The 18,483-nt window shown below is 39.6% G+C and overlaps 1 protein-coding gene across 1 annotated transcript; it reads left to right on the top strand.

Annotated features, from left to right (window-relative positions):
• The first annotated feature begins 1,259 nt into the window (after positions 1 to 1,259).
• On the top strand, positions 1,260 to 18,377 carry LOC149846437 (sugar transporter ERD6-like 16). The gene is made up of 9 exons (XM_089996355.1): positions 1,260 to 1,456; positions 1,596 to 1,658; positions 1,974 to 2,063; positions 2,154 to 2,213; positions 2,341 to 2,406; positions 4,824 to 4,889; positions 5,726 to 5,801; positions 17,443 to 17,507; positions 17,592 to 18,377. The coding sequence occupies exons 1-9, from the start codon at positions 1,346 to 1,348 to the stop codon at positions 17,697 to 17,699; spliced, it is 705 nt and encodes a 234-aa protein (XP_089852481.1). The 5' UTR covers positions 1,260 to 1,345; the 3' UTR covers positions 17,700 to 18,377.
• Positions 18,378 to 18,483: the final 106 nt, after the last annotated feature.

Raw genomic sequence — 18,483 nt, 5'->3', positions numbered from 1 at the left:
ACACAATTGACGCTCTCTAATATACTGGATCTGCATATAACAGGTCAAGTACATTGATTTTCATGTTAAATACATAAAATGGGTTGGATCAGGCTCAAGTTTGACTTGATTCTAGAACTCTTTATTTGTATCATTCCAACCTGGATCCAACCAAACCCAATATTATTTTGTCTGAGTTTGACCTGTTTATGCAATGGAAATTATTTTAAATATCATATCCACTCAATATATATTCAATTGGGTCCACATATCCAATCCGAATCACACACACACTGTATAAGGTAGTAGGGATGTCAACAATTTGGGTTTGGGTTAGATATCCAACAAAATCTAAATGGATTGAATTTGGTAAAGGAAGTAGAGTCTAATTAATAATCAGGTTTAGATTTGGTATGTATTTTTGCATCCAGTTCTCTAACCAATATCGTATTGCGCTACGAAATGAGTTAAAGTGCACGTCACCATGCGTTGGGACGTTGCAAGTTCGAACCCCAAATGGTATGGTTGTATAACTGGTAGGGGTTTGCCTAACCATAGCTTTCTCAGTCGAAAAAAAAATTGTTAGTTTTTTTTTTACCAACGGGTGCTACGTTTGTCTGGCAGGATCAGTTAGTGCACGTCACCTTGTGTTAGGACGTTTCACGTTCTAATCCCAATGGTATATGGTTGTATAACTGGTAGTGGTCTGCCTAACCCCAGCTTTCTCTGTCGAAAAAAGGAAAAATCGTGAGTTTCCTATTTGGTGAAAGTCCTTGGCGCTGGTTGTCTAGTAGGAGCAGCTAGTGCAAATCACCTTGTTTTGGGATGCTGCAGATTCAAAACCCAATGATATAGTTGTATAAAACCCCATCAATTAGAAAAGATTGCTATATCCTAACATATGTCTGATGGATAAGCCAACCCAACTATGTATAATATAACATGTCTGATTAGCTAATCAAATTGGGATTAAGAGCAAAGACTAATTTTCTTTTTTATAGAAAGAAGATTCAGGAGAAGTAATCTTTCTTTGAGCCTTCTTTTTCTTCTTTATTTATCTCGCTGTCTGCCCTTGCTTCCCACTTGTGGGCTTAATAGATAGTGATGGCTGCTACTTGCAAGGCACTGTAGTCGTTTGGCGCCAATCAATGCTCTGAGATAGTGATGGCTGCTACATTGTTTTGGCTCATAGCAAGCTTGCTTTTCGGTGTTCATAGATTCACAACTTCATCCTTGGTTCTCAATAACTGCGATGCAATTAGGAATTCTTTGTTATTACAAGTATCAACCAATAATAGTTTCATTTCACGTCTGCTTCTGCCGGACGAGAACAGGCAGAGGCAGAGGCAGAGGCAGAGGCAGAGGCATGGGCGGCGACTCATCAGCCTCCCTCATTCCAAAAGGGAGGGAATCCATCAGCATGGTTCTGCTTGCCACGCTCGTGGCTGCTTGTGGCTCCTTTGAAAATGGTGCATGCGTAAGTAGACACTAAACTGAACCCTGCTCATCAGTGCTCTCTCTATATGCAATGCAAGTAATGTAATTGGGAGAGCACAAGAGATAATGTGGTACTCGTCCTTCATGTGACATTTTTGCCTTGTCCTGACGAATTTCAGAGCGGATATTCATCCCCAACTGAATCAGCCATCATCAGCGACCTCAATCTTACTTCTTCACAGGTTTAATTTACTCGCCAAACCATCATCAAATTCAACCAACACACGACTCATGCATGTCCAGTACACTCGCATGAGATCCGGTAATCGGACCGAGTACCTTCCAAAGATATTCAACGGAAAGCACTCGGTCCGATCACTAAATATGCACTCGAATGCTTGCACCCCACCATATTCAGCCATTCTGGATCAAGTCTATCTGACGTCTCGACTGAGTCTACTCGCCAAATTATTAACTGTAAACTTACACTGGACTCCTAAGCTTCGTAAAGACTAATGACTATCTTTCTCTCCTGGTTTTGGCTTGTTGAACATCAGTTCTCTGTTTTTGGTTCGCTGCTGTCGGTTGGTGGCATGGTTGGTGCCTTAGGAGGCGGACCGCTAGCTGATTATGTTGGCCGGAAATGGGTAGTTAATTTTCCAGTGGCATGATCTTGATCTTATTCATTTTCTTTCTTCCACATTTGACATTTTCATCTCATTTTCTTCAATGAGCAGACCTTGAGAATTTCTTCTACTTTATGCCTCGCTGGATGGATCCTCATTCTATTCTCTGAGGTTTGACTTAATTTGTTTCATTATTTTGATTGATTGAAAGTTCCCTAAGGTTCAACCACGGATAAAAGAATCCAAATGTTCCAACTTCATTGTTTAGTTGATTCATTATTATTTTTTTCTGCAACAGGGTGCTTGGTCACTAGATGTAGGCCGATTCTGCACCGGAATTGGAGTTGGCATCTTCTCTTACGCGGTAAATTATTGATTTTCTTCTACTGCTTGTTGTCCCAAACATTACCAAGGACCTGCCATCTACTATTGATTTTTTAGTTGGCTTGGTTCAAATGCATGATATAACAGTTGGGACCAAGAGGATACCCTTGAGATTATAATAGATGCCTCATACTACAGTACAATGTTGAGAGGGCATTTTCTGACACCATACATTTGGAGATAGGATCAAATGATACACATACTAAACGCATCAGAAAATTACATGAGATTACCTCATGTTCCGCGGAAAACATGCAGGGTGACATTAGCAGCGGGGGGCGAGGTTAGTGGTTGTGATAATGTCACCCAGCGTTTTATAGGATCCTCTTAATTTCTACTCTTGTGGTTTGTTTCATTCCCACCAATGAGAAAAAAACTCCATTGTAAAGGCATCTCATGATAGGAAAGCCATCCCTTGTATGAAAAAACTATACCTAAATCTATTCGCAGGGGGTGGTGTTGTAGGGATTTGCATAGTAAATGCAAGGTCAATATGAAAAGAAGCTCATGATACTTTAGGCCCCCATGTTTGTTTCACCTTCTTACGAAAATAAAGGGTTTTATAGGTAAGCCTCATTTTCATGTGTCTTTTCTTGATGACGATCACTACGACCTAGTAACCCCATTTTTATGTGTCAATCGGGTGAAATAAATGACCCTAAGCTAATATTCACTGACCTCTTAAGGCACGTTTGCGTGCCATGAAAACATTGGGTTTTTTCTGTCGGTGCGTTTCCGTGCACTGCAAGTGTTGTGCTCACGATAGCACATCAGGTGATCTGTCAAATCACCGACATCTTCATCGTCCATTACTTCAGTGTATCCCATTTTAATTAATAAAATTTCATTTTTCAACTATCTCGAGTTTTTTTCGCGAGAAATTGAATGAAATGACGGTATTTGTGACTATTATCTCATTGATGCAAATTGTTTTGATCAAATCTGACCTCATAGATGGATTCAGTGTAGTCTATTCAGTGAAAATTAACCTTTGGATGGTGTTTTTCCAATGAAAAACATGAGTTTTAAATTACAATTTTTTTGTGTGTGTGTTTTTTCAGCTATTGATTTTTGAATTGCAGAATTTAATTAGAACGGCTTGATAAGGATGACGAACCAAACTGGTTCTCATTTTAGCCACAAACCTAGTCCCTGCACAGCCCCAAAGGGGTTTGGCGTAGTGGGATTAGACCTATGCTGCTAGGCAGGTGGTTTAGGTTCAAATCTCATGGTTGTAGTTCCTTGCGCAAGCTGAAGCGTGGTGACTCCATGAGGCCAAGGTGTAAGCCCACAGAGTTTACACTATTATACCAGGCAAAGCCAGCACAGCTAGGTCTTTGACCCTGAGAGGTTGGTTTATCCGTATAAATATATTAAAAAAAAGGCTAGTGCCTGCATATTTTCAGCAAGGGCGGAAGAGTCCGATGTTGTACTCAGGGCAGTAGAACTAAAGTTGTGCAAACCAGCTAGAATTGAAGAGGAATGAGGCATACTGTCATCCTCACTGTGTACCCAATGGCTGTTGAGAGCAGAGGAAGATCTATGATGGTCTGGTCCATCTCCCTGCTTCCAATTGAATTGCAGATAGAGCCAGAATGGACCACCCTTATACATGGTGCTGGACATCAAGCTGGCCCGTCCTGATTCGATTAGGACCTAATAAAGGCCTGACAGGCCCCACCGATCCACAGGCCAGAGCCCAGCCCTACCAGGTTATAATTGAGCTCAGACTGGGCTCTTTTGGCCTGACTCATTTTGACGGTCTGGGTCTGTGGGGCCTCATTGAATTTGCAAATGCTTTGGGGCTGTTTTGAGCTTGATTACCTAATCGTGCCGGGCCTAACTAACTTTAATTAGGCCTGGGCTGTTCAGCCTATCATGGGCCGGGTACCTGACAACCTGTTGTGTACCCAGCCCGATGTCCACCGCACCGCAAGCTGGAGAATGGTAGCAATTAAACTAGTCTTCTATGGTAGCATATTTGAGTTTTTTTGAAAGGCAAACTGGAGTTGAGCAGACCCCACCAGTTATCATACCACTGGGTTTTGAACCTGCAACGTCCCACCACAAGGAGACTTAACATTTGCACTATAAGACTTAACATTTCCACAGGTTTGGAAAGTGCATAAATTGAGCTCCATCTTTCATGTCAGTCAAGAACACATTATGTTTTCTTCACGCAATTTTTTTTTGAAAGGCAAGCTGGGGGTTAAGGCGGACCCCTACCAGAACTACAGCCAGCCCATGTGGCAAAGGGATTCGATCGTGGGCCTTCAGCTTGACACAGGACCCCGCTTACCACATGGGATACTATATATACAGCATAAGCTCTAGAGAATTATACATTAAACTCTTTTGTTTTTTTCAGTTTACTTATTAAAGGAAATGCATTAATAGGTGCCAGTATACATGGCTGAAATAGCACCAAAGGAGTTAAGAGGAAGGCTTATGACATCATCTCAGGTAATTTTGAATAAACAACAAACATTTGATTGTCTTCAAACTTGTGGTAGTAAGCAAATTGATATAATGATCAAAATGATTCATAAATTAAGGTGACTTGGCATGCATTTGATTAGGGAAAAAATCTTTGTTCCAACTATTGCTCATTCGGCCTTTCGTTATTAACATAAGAAATATATAGAGGTAAACAAAAATGGAAGCAGATCAGGTCATGCTGAACATGAGCGTTTTTGCTCATGCTGACATCGTGGCCATCCGATCCGATTTGCATTTTAAAAAGCTCAAAAGTAAACAAAACCACGTGGCATTCATCCGATACTATATCTATTGGCCGATACTTACTGATACTGACAACATTGGTTTTTATACACCAATGAGCTTGCAAGTGCATTTCCCCAATTATCTAAAAGAATAAAGAAAAAATGGTGCATGCAACTTCTTAACGCACATCTATGGCGATTGCAACTTTTCACGAAAATGGATTTTGTATATGGGCAACATCACTAACAAAAAAGTTTGCTTTCTCCCAATGCATATAAATCCACAAAAACTAATTCCTTAATTGCTTGAAGTTTTGATATCAAATATTTGCAAAAACTCACCTATCTTCCAATACCATGTACACCCAATGCATATAAATCCACAAAAACTAATTCCTTAATTGCTTGAAGTTTTGATATCAAATATTTGCAAAAACTCACCTATCTTCCAATACCATGTACACTAGTTGTTGCTTCTAACATCTCACATAACAAGCCAGGTTCAATTTCTTTATTTTTAAAAGTGAGATGGCACCAAGAAAAAAGAAAGTTATGAATATTTTGCTGATTTTGCAGCTAATGATGGCACTTGGAATAGCAATCGCCTACCTCTTGGGAATATTTGTTAGTTGGCGTGCATTGACCCTTCTTGGTAAGCTTCCAATAACATTAAAGATTTTTTCCCCCTCTCAAGTATTTTTATGGAATATAATAAGCTATTTAAAACTGAATAAGTAAGCATAGAATACAAATCCATGGCAATTGGGCTTTGACTAGTAGTGTCACAATGCACATGAAAAATATTCCAAGTCTTCCTCTCATACTCAAGCCTTGAATACTACAAGGCTTTGATGAATAAATAAATTAAATAGCAAAATTATAACAGAATTTTAATTCCAATGTCGACTATAGATTTATGAGTTCAATTTGTAGGGAGGCTAGCCAATCATGTCATATCCTAGTTTCAGCAAAATTCATACATGAAATGCCTTGCAGCTCAACTAAGATTTCTGATATACATACCTCTGGCCCTTCTAAGATCCCTTATTTGTATAAACAAGATTTGACATGGACCCCACACCAAATCCAACTTGCTTTTTGTGTTTTTTGGATTTATAACCCGACGACACCCGGCATGATGACCTGGTTGTGCTGGCTCAGCCTGCCATACATCATGCCCGCAGAATAAAACTCCAAGGCTAGGACCCCTGCTCCCGAGGCCTATGCTACGTGTTGGCTTGTGCAGAAGGGTGATGCTCATGGGAATCAAACCTTAACTGCCCTTCTAGCAGTCAAGGCCCCACCCCACTACGCCCCCCCTTGGGGATTCTTATAAGTCTTACTTGACTTTGCTTTTCCTAATAATTTCATGTACAAGTGGATTTGCTAGTCATAGATCTAGAGAGTCCATAGTGACAGGATCCGATCCATAGAAGCTCTAAACATAAATAATAAAATGATCCAATCAATTAGTGGTGGATGTAAGAAAGCAGCAAATGGATCTACATGTAATAATTGAGCCAAGCTAGAAAGATCCATTTGAAGATGCTTCTCGGTCCCATTGGGTTGGACTAAATCCAGATTAACTGGGTTTGGGTATAAGACTAGTTTTGGGACTGGCTTGGAAAGGAGCTCAACTAGTTTGTATTGTATAATGAGTGGACCAAAAGTCTTAAATAGGTCACATCAAAGTAGGGTATATTTCAGTGTGCAAGTGTAGGTTAGGATCTATATCTGTTTTAATTGGATCTGGGCACCTAAGAGGCATTCATATAGGTTCTAGAGGAGATACATTTAGACCAAATTCCTATGGCGTCACATCTAATTGGATCTGGATACTTTTGGAAATAGAAACATAAGATAGGCATGGATCATCAATTAACTTGATCCACATTGTCTCCTTCATTTCGACCCACGTTGGAAATCCATTTAGTCCTTAGTGTTGGTGAATCCCTGAAAAATCAACATGACAGGAAGTGTACCTGAATTCGCCATAGTTCGTGTAGGAAGTTCGGCGTTCTCCTCAGCCGGTCGATGCCCACAATGAGCCCAGGCCTTAGGTCGACGGTGAGCAGGACCCTATTCCACTAAGTCTCAATGCGAAACTGAATTTGGGCAGGGAAACTGCTACAAGTTTCTCATCATCCTAGTAGCCCCTAACCCCTTATGTAATGGGAGATTAGGCAGTTACGTGAATGTAGTTATTCCACATTCACGTAACTCCCACCCACTACCCCATTACGTGGTCACTAATGTGACCCACTAGTAGGGTGTCAAACAGGGTCACATACGTGGGTTGAACCCAAAAACTGATAATGTCAAACATTCTCCCACTTGACCCATTGACACCAAAAGTATACTAAATCGAGGTGTATACCGTTATCTCGATTTAATTCTTTATGTGGGTTCACATGCCACCCTTTATCACAAGGATGAATCGTATGAATCAAGAATATGAACACCCTTTTATGAAATGTCATATTTCCTTGTACTACTCTACAATTCACCTTCAGTGCTTAGGCATGTAAAGAAATTACCTTTATGAATAGGTTGGTCTCTCACCTATTCTATTGGTCCTTTAATATTGTTATTCTGCTATTCTCTCTAACCCATATGAGAGATTCTTTATGCAAAATCAACAATAACACAAAACCTTAGAGAATCAAAACATAAATACAAATGTGATCACATAAGGTATTGTCATACATCAGAAGGAATAAAAAAGACCCATCCCCTTTACATGTTGGAAATACAATCCCGGTGCTAGCCCTTTAGTAAGGGGATCCACAGTCATTTCCTTCGTCCCAATTGTATCAATACATATCAGATGATTCTCAGTCCTTTCTTTAACAACAAAATATTTTAACTTCATGTGTCAACACGATGTTGAGCTCTTGTTGTTATTTAAAAAAAACACGGCTGCTTCATTGTCACAAAAGATCTTTAGTGGTCTCTCAATAGAGTCCACTATACCAAGACCCATAATGAAGTTCTTTATCCAAATGGTCTGTGACGAAGTCTCGTATATAGCAATGAATTCTGCCTCCATGGTATGAGCAGCAGTGGTAGACTGCTTTCCACTTCTCCATGAGACAACACCACCCGCTAGAAGAAAAATGTATCCAGTAGTGGATTTTCTACTGTCAATACATCCTCCTAAGTCTGCATCAGAGTATCCAACGACCTCTAGGTGGTCAGCTTTCCTGTAGGTCAACATATAGTCTTTCGTTCCTTGTAAATAGCGCATGACTTTCTTCGCTACCTTCCAGTGTGCAATGCCTGAATTTGACTGATATCTACCAATCATTCCCACAGCAAATGCTATATCAGGTCGAGTGCAAGTCTGCGCGTACTGTAAACTCCCAACTACTGAAGCATATGGGACAGCATCCATCTGAACCTTCGCAATATCATCCTGAGGACAGTCCTTTAAGCTCAATTTATCCCCTTTCACTATAGTTGCCGAACTAGGAGAACAATTCTCTATCCCATATCTTTTAAGAACCTTAAGGATATACGATTTCTGAGATAGGCCAAGGACACCCTTAGTTCTGTTACGACGGATCTCGATTCCAAGGACATAAGTGGCATCACCCATGTCTTTCATATCGAAATAAGAGGAAAGAAAGACTTTTGTTTCATGTAAAAGACTCAAATCATTAGTTGCAAGAAGAATATCGTCAACATATAAAACCAAAATTATGAACTTACTCCCACTAGTCTTAATGTAAATACACTGATCAACAATGTTTTCAGTGAATCCAAAGTTCATTATTACCTGATTGAACTTCTTATACCACTAGCGAGAGGCCTGTTTAAGTCCATAAATTGACTTATTCAATTTGCAAACTAAGTTATTCAAGTCATCTATACTGAAACCAGGAGGTTGTTGCATGTATACCTCCTCATCCAGATCCCCATTTAGGAAGGCAGTTTTCACATCCATTTGATGCAGCTCTAAATCAAAATGAGCTATGAGGGCCATGATTATCCTCAATGATTCATTAGTTGAGACAAGAGAAAAAATCTCATTATAATCAATGCCCTCTATCTGTGTGAAACCTTTTGCTACAAGCTTAGCCTTGTACCTCTTCACATGACCTTTAGAGTCTGTTTTGGTTTTATAAAATCATTTACAACCAACAGGTCTAACTCCATCAGGTCGAGGTACAAGATCCCACACTTGGTTATTTGCCATAGAGTCAAGCTCTTCTTTCATGGCATTGATCCAATGTGTTGATCTTTCACTTTTAATGGCTTCTGCAAATGTGAAGGGATCTTCATCAATGTCTATGAAATCATTTGACTCTTGTAAATACACCACATAGTCCGGATGGATAGCAGATTTCCTAATTCTGGTATACCTCCATACAGGTGCTACAAGCGGTTCAAAATAAGCCTTTGTATCCTGTTGTTGTTGTATATCCTCATCAATAACCGGATCTAGTTGGGATTGATGTTCATTGACTGGACTTTCTCTTACATTACTCGAAGGAATAATGATAGAGAAAATCGAGTCTTTATTCTTAGCAGGTGAGAAACCTGAATCCTGCATTTCCTCAAAATCAATATTTTGATACGCATCTATCCCAACAGAACCATTTTCAAGAAATCTTGCTTTATCTGTTTTCACTATCTGTGGTGTATGAGATGAACAATAAAACCTAAAGTCTTTCGATCTTTCTGGATAACCAATGAAGAAACCACTAGTTGTTCTAGGATCAAAAGCTTTTATATGTGGGTTATACAATTTAGCTTCTGGTGGACATCCCCATATGTTCATATATGATAAAGAAGGTTTTCTACCTGTCTATAACTCGTAAGGAGTCTTTTGAACAGCCTTCGTAGGAACCTTATTCAGAATATGCACTGCAAAGAGTTGGCAATGTGCACCGTGGCACCAGAATCAATCCACCAACTATGCAATGGAACATGAATTAGATTACACTCATGAGAAACAAATGACTTATTACCTTTATTTTTGAGCCACTTCTTGAACTTCAAACAGTCCACCTTCTTATGCCCTTTCTTTTTGTAGAAGAAACACTTTATAGAAGGGCCTCCTAACTGGGATCTAGCTTTCGCCTGAGAGTTTGAACTCTCCCCAGTGGTTCTCTTCTGATTCTTCCTTTTGAAGGAGTTTTTCTTTGGCTTCGACCTCTGTTTATCCTTATGAGAGGCCATATGTGCACTTGGCACCCTCTCACCCTTCAATCTCTCATCTTCCTCAACACACTTACTCAAGAGGTCATTAAAAGACCACTCATCATTATGTGTGTTGTAAGAGATTTTAAAGGGTCCATACTCAGTAGGTAACGAGATTAAGATCAAATGAACTAAAAAAGAGTCAGAAATGGTGAACTTCATGTCATTCAGTTGAGTCGCAATATTCCTCATTTCCAAAATGTGCTGTCGGATGTGACTGTCACCAACATATTTCATAGACACTAATTTGGACACGAGTGTACTGGCCCTTGCCTTATTAGAAGTGACGAACTGAGCCTCAATGGCTCCCAGAAATTTCTTCACAGTCCTACAATAAGGAATGGCGCCTCGAATGTTCTTAGCCACCCGAGATTGCAAAAGCAACAGGCTAAGTCTGTTCGAGCGCTCCCACTTCTCAGAGGCCGCCTTCTGATCGGCTGTGCTCTGCTCTGTAAGAGCGGGAGGTTCGTCAATTCTAAGGGTCATATCTAAATCCATATAGCCCAAAGTGAATAATATGATTTCTTTCCAATCAAAAAAATTTGATCCGTCTAAGAGAGGAATACTACTTGAACCGTCGATATGGAAGGAACCTGATAAATCAAGGAACGAAAATGGAAAGACATTACTATTATTGCTCAGACGAGACTCGTGTTGAAAAGGTAAAAGTGAGACCCTTTATTTTCACCATTTCTGAGACAAGCGTAGTTGAACCATTATCGTTTCACTTTAGTGAAAATGACAATACTCATAATTGCTCCGTCTCTTCAATTCTCAAGGAATTGACTTCAGTTGGTGAAACTAGTAGATCATGAATCTAGAGGCAATTCAGCACTGTACCTTTAGGTTCAAACATGCTTCATGGGCTGGAATACACATCTACTATCACACCCTGTGTAAATTTGGAACACAATGACCTACCTTTGGGTAGAATCGATGTTTCATAAATTCACACACAATCATAATTACGAATCTTAATACGGTCCAAAGAATCCTTAATTAACATGACTCAGATCACTTTGGTGATTACAAGAATCGATCAATCAACATCTTTTACCAAAAATCCTATTCGTATTATGGAGCACGCTCATGCACACATTTTAATACATGTATATTCATGACATAATATAAGTTCATACTTCAACAAATATGCATAAACTAATTGTCATGAATTTAGTTGCAATTCATGCTTAAAGTCATCATGCACAACTTAACCAACGCAAAATACATGAATTAACATGCATAAGTCATGCATTATTTAAAACAAACACTTTATAAAGCATGAAAAATAACAAAAGCATACTCATATGGGTAAAACCCATGATCCTCAAGTAGAAACCGGTCTGAAACCGCCCCGAACTGGTCATCTAAGGGTCCAAACTGGTTCTAAACCTTATAAACTGATACTTAATATAAACAAAAGTTCATAAAACCCTATAACCGTATGCCAAAATCCATGTACCTTTTTATATTTATGAAAAACAAGGTCTCAGCATCTCGGAACCGGTGAAAAACTGGAAAGAACCGGTCAAAAATGGCTTCAAACCGGTTCCGGAAAGGGTCGGATCAGGTTTCTGATCTGATTCAGTCTTAATAGTGTTCGGATTCTGCATTCTTGGATCCGACCTGGTTTAAAAGGGATCCGGGTCTGACCCGACCCATAGTTGATACGGGTCGGATCCGGCCCGAACAGAATCCGGGTTAGACCCGGTCCGAAACAAACCCGGGTCGGACCCGGTCCGAAACAGACCCGGGTCGGACTCGGTCTAAAATGGACCCGGGTTAGACCCTGTTCAAAACAGAACCGGGTTAGACCCGGTCCTAAATGGACCCTGAGTTCGACCCGGCTCTTAATGGGTCTGGATCAGACCCGTTTCAAAATGAATCTGGATCGGATCCGACCCAAAAGAAGACCTGATTCTTTTCGGATAAGACCCATGCCCGATGTTATATGGGTCCGGGTCAGATCCAAAAAATAATCGCAGGCCCGATCCACCCAAAATGGGTTTGGATCGGGTCTAATATCGGGTTTTTCACTCGAGACCCGATTCGGTCCCCTGATAAAAATTAAACAGAAACCCGATGGGTTTCTGTTTGTATTTTCAGGGAAACCAAAAAGGGTTTCCGCCCTTTTTGGTTCCACGACGACCCACGTCGCCGTAACGGCGACTGGCCCTGGTTGTCGGCGACCTGCGTCACCCCACTGTGACGCCGATCTGGCGACAGCCCCCCCCCCCGTCAAAAGACGCCGCCCCACGGCGACGCTTCGTGGCTTTGTCGTCCAATGGTAGAAGATCGGTGTTGCCTGTCAGTCCGGCGGCAACTCCGGCGATGTCAGCAAGGCTGCCGCCGACCAATGGTTGCCCTTGCCGGCAAAATGCTCCACGGCAAACCCACCCCTACGAAACGAGCCCCCTTCTGGCGACAGGTAAGGGTTTACAAATTGTTTTTTTTTTTGTCGTCGGTTAACAGGCTACTTCGGCGATGAGGTGGGGCTATCCTTGGCATCGTCAAGACCGCCGCTGTCACCTCTGCAGCTTTCCGGCAAAAAGCCCCTTGCCCAATGGCTGAAATGGAAAACATAGAAGAAAGGGGTTTTTCAAACCCTTTTCGCCATCTACCGGCCACATTTTCAGGCGACGACTTCGGCGACAGCGGATCATCCCTGCAGCCCGACGACCACAGGTAATTCAGGGATTTACATCTGCTGCTTATCGGTGGTTGTTGCCCCACGGCGACTCCACCGATGCTCAAATTGCCGAAATGGCCTACACAGCCACGCGCAGCGTTAGCGTGGTGGGCCCATAACCCAATGTTGGTGAATCCCTGAAAAATCAACATGACAGGAAGCGTATCTGAATTCGCCATAGTTTGTGTAGGAAGTTCGGCGTTCTCCTCAGTCGGTCGACGCCCACAATGAGCCCAAGCCTTAGGTCGACGGTGAGCAGGACCCTATTCCGCTAAGTCTGAATGCGGAACTGAATTTGGGCAGGGAAACTGCTACAAGTCTCTCATCATCCTAGTAGCCCCTAACCCCTTATGTAATGGGAGATTAGGCAGTTACGTGAATGTGGTTTCCACATTCACGTAACTCCCACCCACTACCCCATTACGTGGTCACTAATGTGACCCACTAGTAGGGTGCCAAACAGGGTCACATACGTGGGTTGGACCCAAAAACTGATAATGTCCAACACTTAGCTCTCATAAACCCTCTCTAGCTCAATCCACTATATCTTGGCTATATTATAAAGCCAGATTGATGCGAGAATGACCATACGATGATCAGGAATTTGATGTCACTCGAATATCTGTTCTATTATAGACCCAATTAAGGAAGGCAGCTACATTGTGGGCCTGTGAACTCGAGGAGACCCAGTTCGATCCCATAAACCTCATATGGATCCAAGTAAGGGTTTTGAATGGATCTTGAGTTGGGTTAAGATTTGGGCCAGATTGGAGTGGTCTTGATGGATTTTGGAGTGGATAGTGGTTCAAAACAGAATTAAGGGTTTTAAATGAGGATCTTAAATAAGGGTTATCTTGATCTAGTTAAAGGAGATTTGGATTTGCACTATGTGATGAGTCCAAAATCTATTTTATTGGATCCTCTTACCCTATTGCATAACAATCCTAAGTTGAACCTAAACTCAAACCAATTAGATCCTGTCATAAGTGAACCTACCCTTGTCCAAACTAATGTATAGATCTAAAACCAACACATGCCCATTTTGTTTAACTCAAACCTATTCAGACTTGGACTTTCTTGGATTGGATGTGAATGAAATATTGTTGGATAATATGATGTTTGGACCATGGTTAGCTATAGATGGGATTCCATTATAGTGGATTGAGATTTTGTCCAAAGCCATTCCTCTCTCTTTCCACCCATCGGCCACATACCCTATCATTCTATCCCACTGTCATCCATGTGTAGGGAGATTCCAAATCCCATAGTTTTTGTTATTTTTTTCACATCTAACACCATAGATGTGATTTATAGGATTTCTTTAGCGAGAATTGACTTTTGGAACATTGGAATTTGACCTGTATACATGTTTTTTTGGCAATCCAAAATCAATGGCTATGAAGGCATCATTTTTTTCTCAGCTCATAAAAATACATTTTTGGTTAAAAACATGACTCAAGAGCCATTCCCCCCACTAAATCGAGCATGCTAAACACATCTAATGGTTCAAATCTAACATGTTAAGTTTTCTTATATATATATATATATATATGAGTAATGGGTCCATGACTCCATGCTAAATGTGTTTTTGAGGTATTTTTCATTTTATTTTTAAATTTTGATTGTACAGTTTTTGAGGTATTTTTCATTTTAAATTCTTGATTTTATAGGGATTGGCTATTGAAGTGCTTGATTTTGACACATGGGTGAGTTTTTATAACGTTGGAAAAATCAACTGTCCAAAATCTTTATAAAATTTTAAGGCTCCAAATGTCACTTTTTCATTGAAAACACGATCCAGGTGTAGATTCCTCGTAAATCGATTATACCCAACACATTTGTGGTCGAAACTGCAAAAAAAATACCGGAAGAGCAGAAAAACCCATTTAACAGGTTTCATTTAGCATATTTCATTTAGCAAGTTTTTTTCATTTTATTTTTAAATTTGAACCATACTTATGTTATCTATGTACTTGATTTTATAGGATCTGAAGTGTTTGATTCTCATGGGATTTTATAACGTTCAAAAAATCAACTGTCTAAAATCTTTATACATTTTTGAAGCTCCATATATCATTTATTCCATATAAATCTACCATGCGGTCGGAACTGCAAAAAAAGTACTAGAAGAGCAGAAAAGCCCATTTAACACATTTCATTTAGAGAGAGAGAGTAATGGGTATGTGCTAAATGAAATGTGCCAAATGGGTTTTTTTTGCTCTTTTGGTGTTCTTTTGGCAGTTCCAACCCCATAAATTTGTTGGGAATGAACGATTTACGAGGAATTCACACCTGAAACATGTATTTTTGATGGAAAAAACTGATATTTGGAGCCTTAAAAATTTACAAAAATTTTAGACAGCTGATTTTTTTTTAACGTTGTGAAAACCCATCCATGTGTCAGAATTGAACACTTCAAGAGCTGATCCCTATAAAATCAAGTACATAGATCACATCTGTATGGTCAGAATTTAAAAATAAAACAAAAAACCCCTGAAAAAATCATTTAGCACGTTCTGTTTGTGCATATTTCATTTAGCACAGATCCATTACTCATACGTGTGTTTGTGGATGTGTGCCTACCCCAACTTGAATTTGTGGCTCTGTCCCCGGGCGGCATCCCAAGGCTGCCTAATCAACTTTTTTCCCTTTATTGCAGCCACCAAACCAGTGAGGCTCAGTCTGAATTTGATCGGAGCCTTGTCACCAGCCATTCCTGTCTGATGACACCCTTTCCCACCGGCAGACAACCCCATGGTGGCCTTCCATTTAGAGGGGGATGGTGGTGGATTGCGAAGCCCTAACCATCATTCTGCATCTCCCTTGGTCATCATGGATGGAGAAGCACCCAGCCAAACCGGTTCAGTTTCAAACCAGTTCGGTTCACAACCCTCACATAAAAGCCCCCATAGACTAAAGGAAAGAAACTAGTTTTTCTCATCCAAAGTGAGTCTCTACTCTTTTATAGCTCATTGAAGTTGATTTTGGATACAATTTCAACACAAAATCCACCAAACAAAACCCATTTAAATCCAAACACCTATTAAACCCTCTTAGATCTATTCAACCCAAACTCTCTATGAAACTAACACAAGAGTAATGGGTAGGTGTTAAATGAAATATGCTAAAATGAAGCGTGCTAAATGGAGTTTTTTGCTCTTTTGGTATTTTTTTCGCCTGACCCCATAAATGTCTTGGGCATGGTTGATTTCGGAGGAATTTACACTTGGATCATGTGTTTTTGATGAAAAAAATGATATTTGGAGCCTCAAAAATTTATAAAGATTTTAGACCGTTGATTTTTCAAATATTATAAAAACCCACCCATGTGTCCGAATCAAACATTTCAAGTGATGATCCCTATAAAATCAAGTACATAGATCACATCTGTACGGTCATAATTTAAAAATAAAACAAAAAAATACCTGAAAATCCATTTAACACATTTCATTTAGCATATTTAATTTAGCACCTATCCATTACTCACTAACCCAATATCCAAAACTTATCTTTCTCATTTGATCCATGTCCAAGACTAACCCAGCGAAGCTTATAGGACAAATGGACCTTCAACCTGTTTTATCTCTAAACCCATTAAATGTTTAGACTCGGTTGTGAAATATTTGGATCCACTTAAATTCAATTGGACCTAGGTGAATCTTAAGTTGGAAATTTCTAAATTTGCCCAGATACCATATATGGATCCCTTTGAGAATTCTTTGTATCAAACAAGAAATGATAGGGTCCATATACTTTTCCTATTGTAAAGCGAATCTTGTCCCCACCTGACTTCTATATCTTAGATCTGCGCAGCCTTCATCATTTTTAAAAAAATTAAAAGAAACAAGAATAAGTGAAAGTGATCTAGACTCTAGGGCGAGTCTTCTCCAATTTGGGGAGAATGACATAGGGCAGAAGCCTCATGTATCTAAGTTTTAGATCCAACTGCCAATTCATTCTACTTTCTTTTGGATTCTCTTGAGTCTTAGGATTTAGATACATCTTGGATCCATATTAAATTATGGTTTCTTATAACTTTTGTTCACGAATATTCATCATAGAGGGTATTTCTTGATGGAGATGGATGAATGAATTTGTGAGCATTTTCTTTGAATTTCTGCATATTTTTATTAAATCACTTAAATTCCTAGTTCATCATAGCATAGAACAGGTGTAGATCATAATGTAGTTGGTAGATGATAGGTTCCTGCAAATCAAGTTAGGGTTTCCATCATTCCTAATCACTATCCTCAACACTTAGTGTCAATTTGCAACTGCAAAATAAAAAGAAAAAGAAGTAAAAGAAAACAAGAAAATTAATTCAATGTAGATGACTTTGAGACAAGTACACATTTAGCTTATGGATACCGATTGAAATATAAGTCCGAACTATTTGCAGGAATCATTCCATGCTTGATTCAACTCATAGGCCTGTTCTTCATTCCAGAGTCTCCAAGGTGGCTGGTCAGTTTTCATCCACCTAATGCAAAACATATTATTGATGTACCATACCACACATTTTATCAGTACCAAATACTAATCTTGCAGGCAAAGACTGGTAATATAAACGAGTTTAAATTAGCATTGCAAAGCTTTAGAGGGAAAGAAGCTGATATTCATCAAGAAGCAATGGCTATTCAGGTTTACAATTTTTAGTTTTTAACTCTTTTAGATCATTATATGTACAGAAAATTGATATGGAACTTGAGTAGATCTCACAGTTGTCTGCATCTAATCCCAGACTATGACCTCAGCCAGTTACTTCCAAGTAATACAAAGGGTTATTTGCAAAATGGTCCCTACCTTATTAGTGATTTACAAAAACGTCTGTGGCTTATGAATTTTAGCAAAATTCCCACCACATTTTTGGTAACTTGCAACAAAGTCTTTAAGGCTAACATCCATCAGACCCTTTGAAAGAAGCTGTGAAGGGCAACACAATGATGTTTCTACCCGTACAGAGGGACCCTTTTCTAAAACACAAACATGGCAGGGACTATTTTGGCAAAATGACGGGTATATAATGTGCAACATCTTCTTGACGGAAGGACTATTTCGAGCTAATGGCAAAAAAGGTACGGAGTGATTTGCAAAAAAACATAAGGAATGGTTTTTTGCAAATCACCCATAAGGCAGGAAAGAATTTTTGCAAAAAAACCAAATACATAATTATGTATTTACTTTTGCATTTAGTTGAAGATAGACTTGATAATAAACATTTTGATTACTAGATTGTTTGCATTAATGAGCAGGATAATATAGAGAGTTTGGCGCTACGTCCAAAAGCAAGACTACAAGATTTGTTTCAAAGAAATCATGTTTCGCTCAGTCACTGTAAGGATCCTATTCCTTTTATAAACACAATTCCTTGTCTTACTCATTAGTCATTTGGATCCTATCACTTTTTAAGTGGCATTGTATATATCATTCTTAGATCGAG

The sequence above is a fragment of the Nuphar pumila genome, chromosome 2, assembly GCF_984573655.1.
Source record: "Nuphar pumila chromosome 2, dmNupPumi1.hap1.1, whole genome shotgun sequence".
NCBI lineage: Eukaryota > Viridiplantae > Streptophyta > Magnoliopsida > Nymphaeales > Nymphaeaceae > Nuphar > Nuphar pumila.
Note: the sequence above shows the minus strand (reverse complement) of the source record. Positions and strands in the feature narration are given on the sequence as shown.

Excerpts from the sequence above, each read along its gene's own strand:
- LOC149846437 (XM_089996355.1), top strand. The coding sequence starts at position 1,346 with ATGGGCGGCGACTCATCAGCCTCCCTCATTCCAAAAGGGAGGGAATCC. Across the intron at positions 2,214-2,340 it reads TCCTCATTCTATTCTCTGAG|GGTGCTTGGTCACTAGATGT; the intron begins GTTTGACTTAAT and ends TTTCTGCAACAG. Across the intron at positions 4,890-5,725 it reads GGCTTATGACATCATCTCAG|CTAATGATGGCACTTGGAAT; the intron begins GTAATTTTGAAT and ends CTGATTTTGCAG.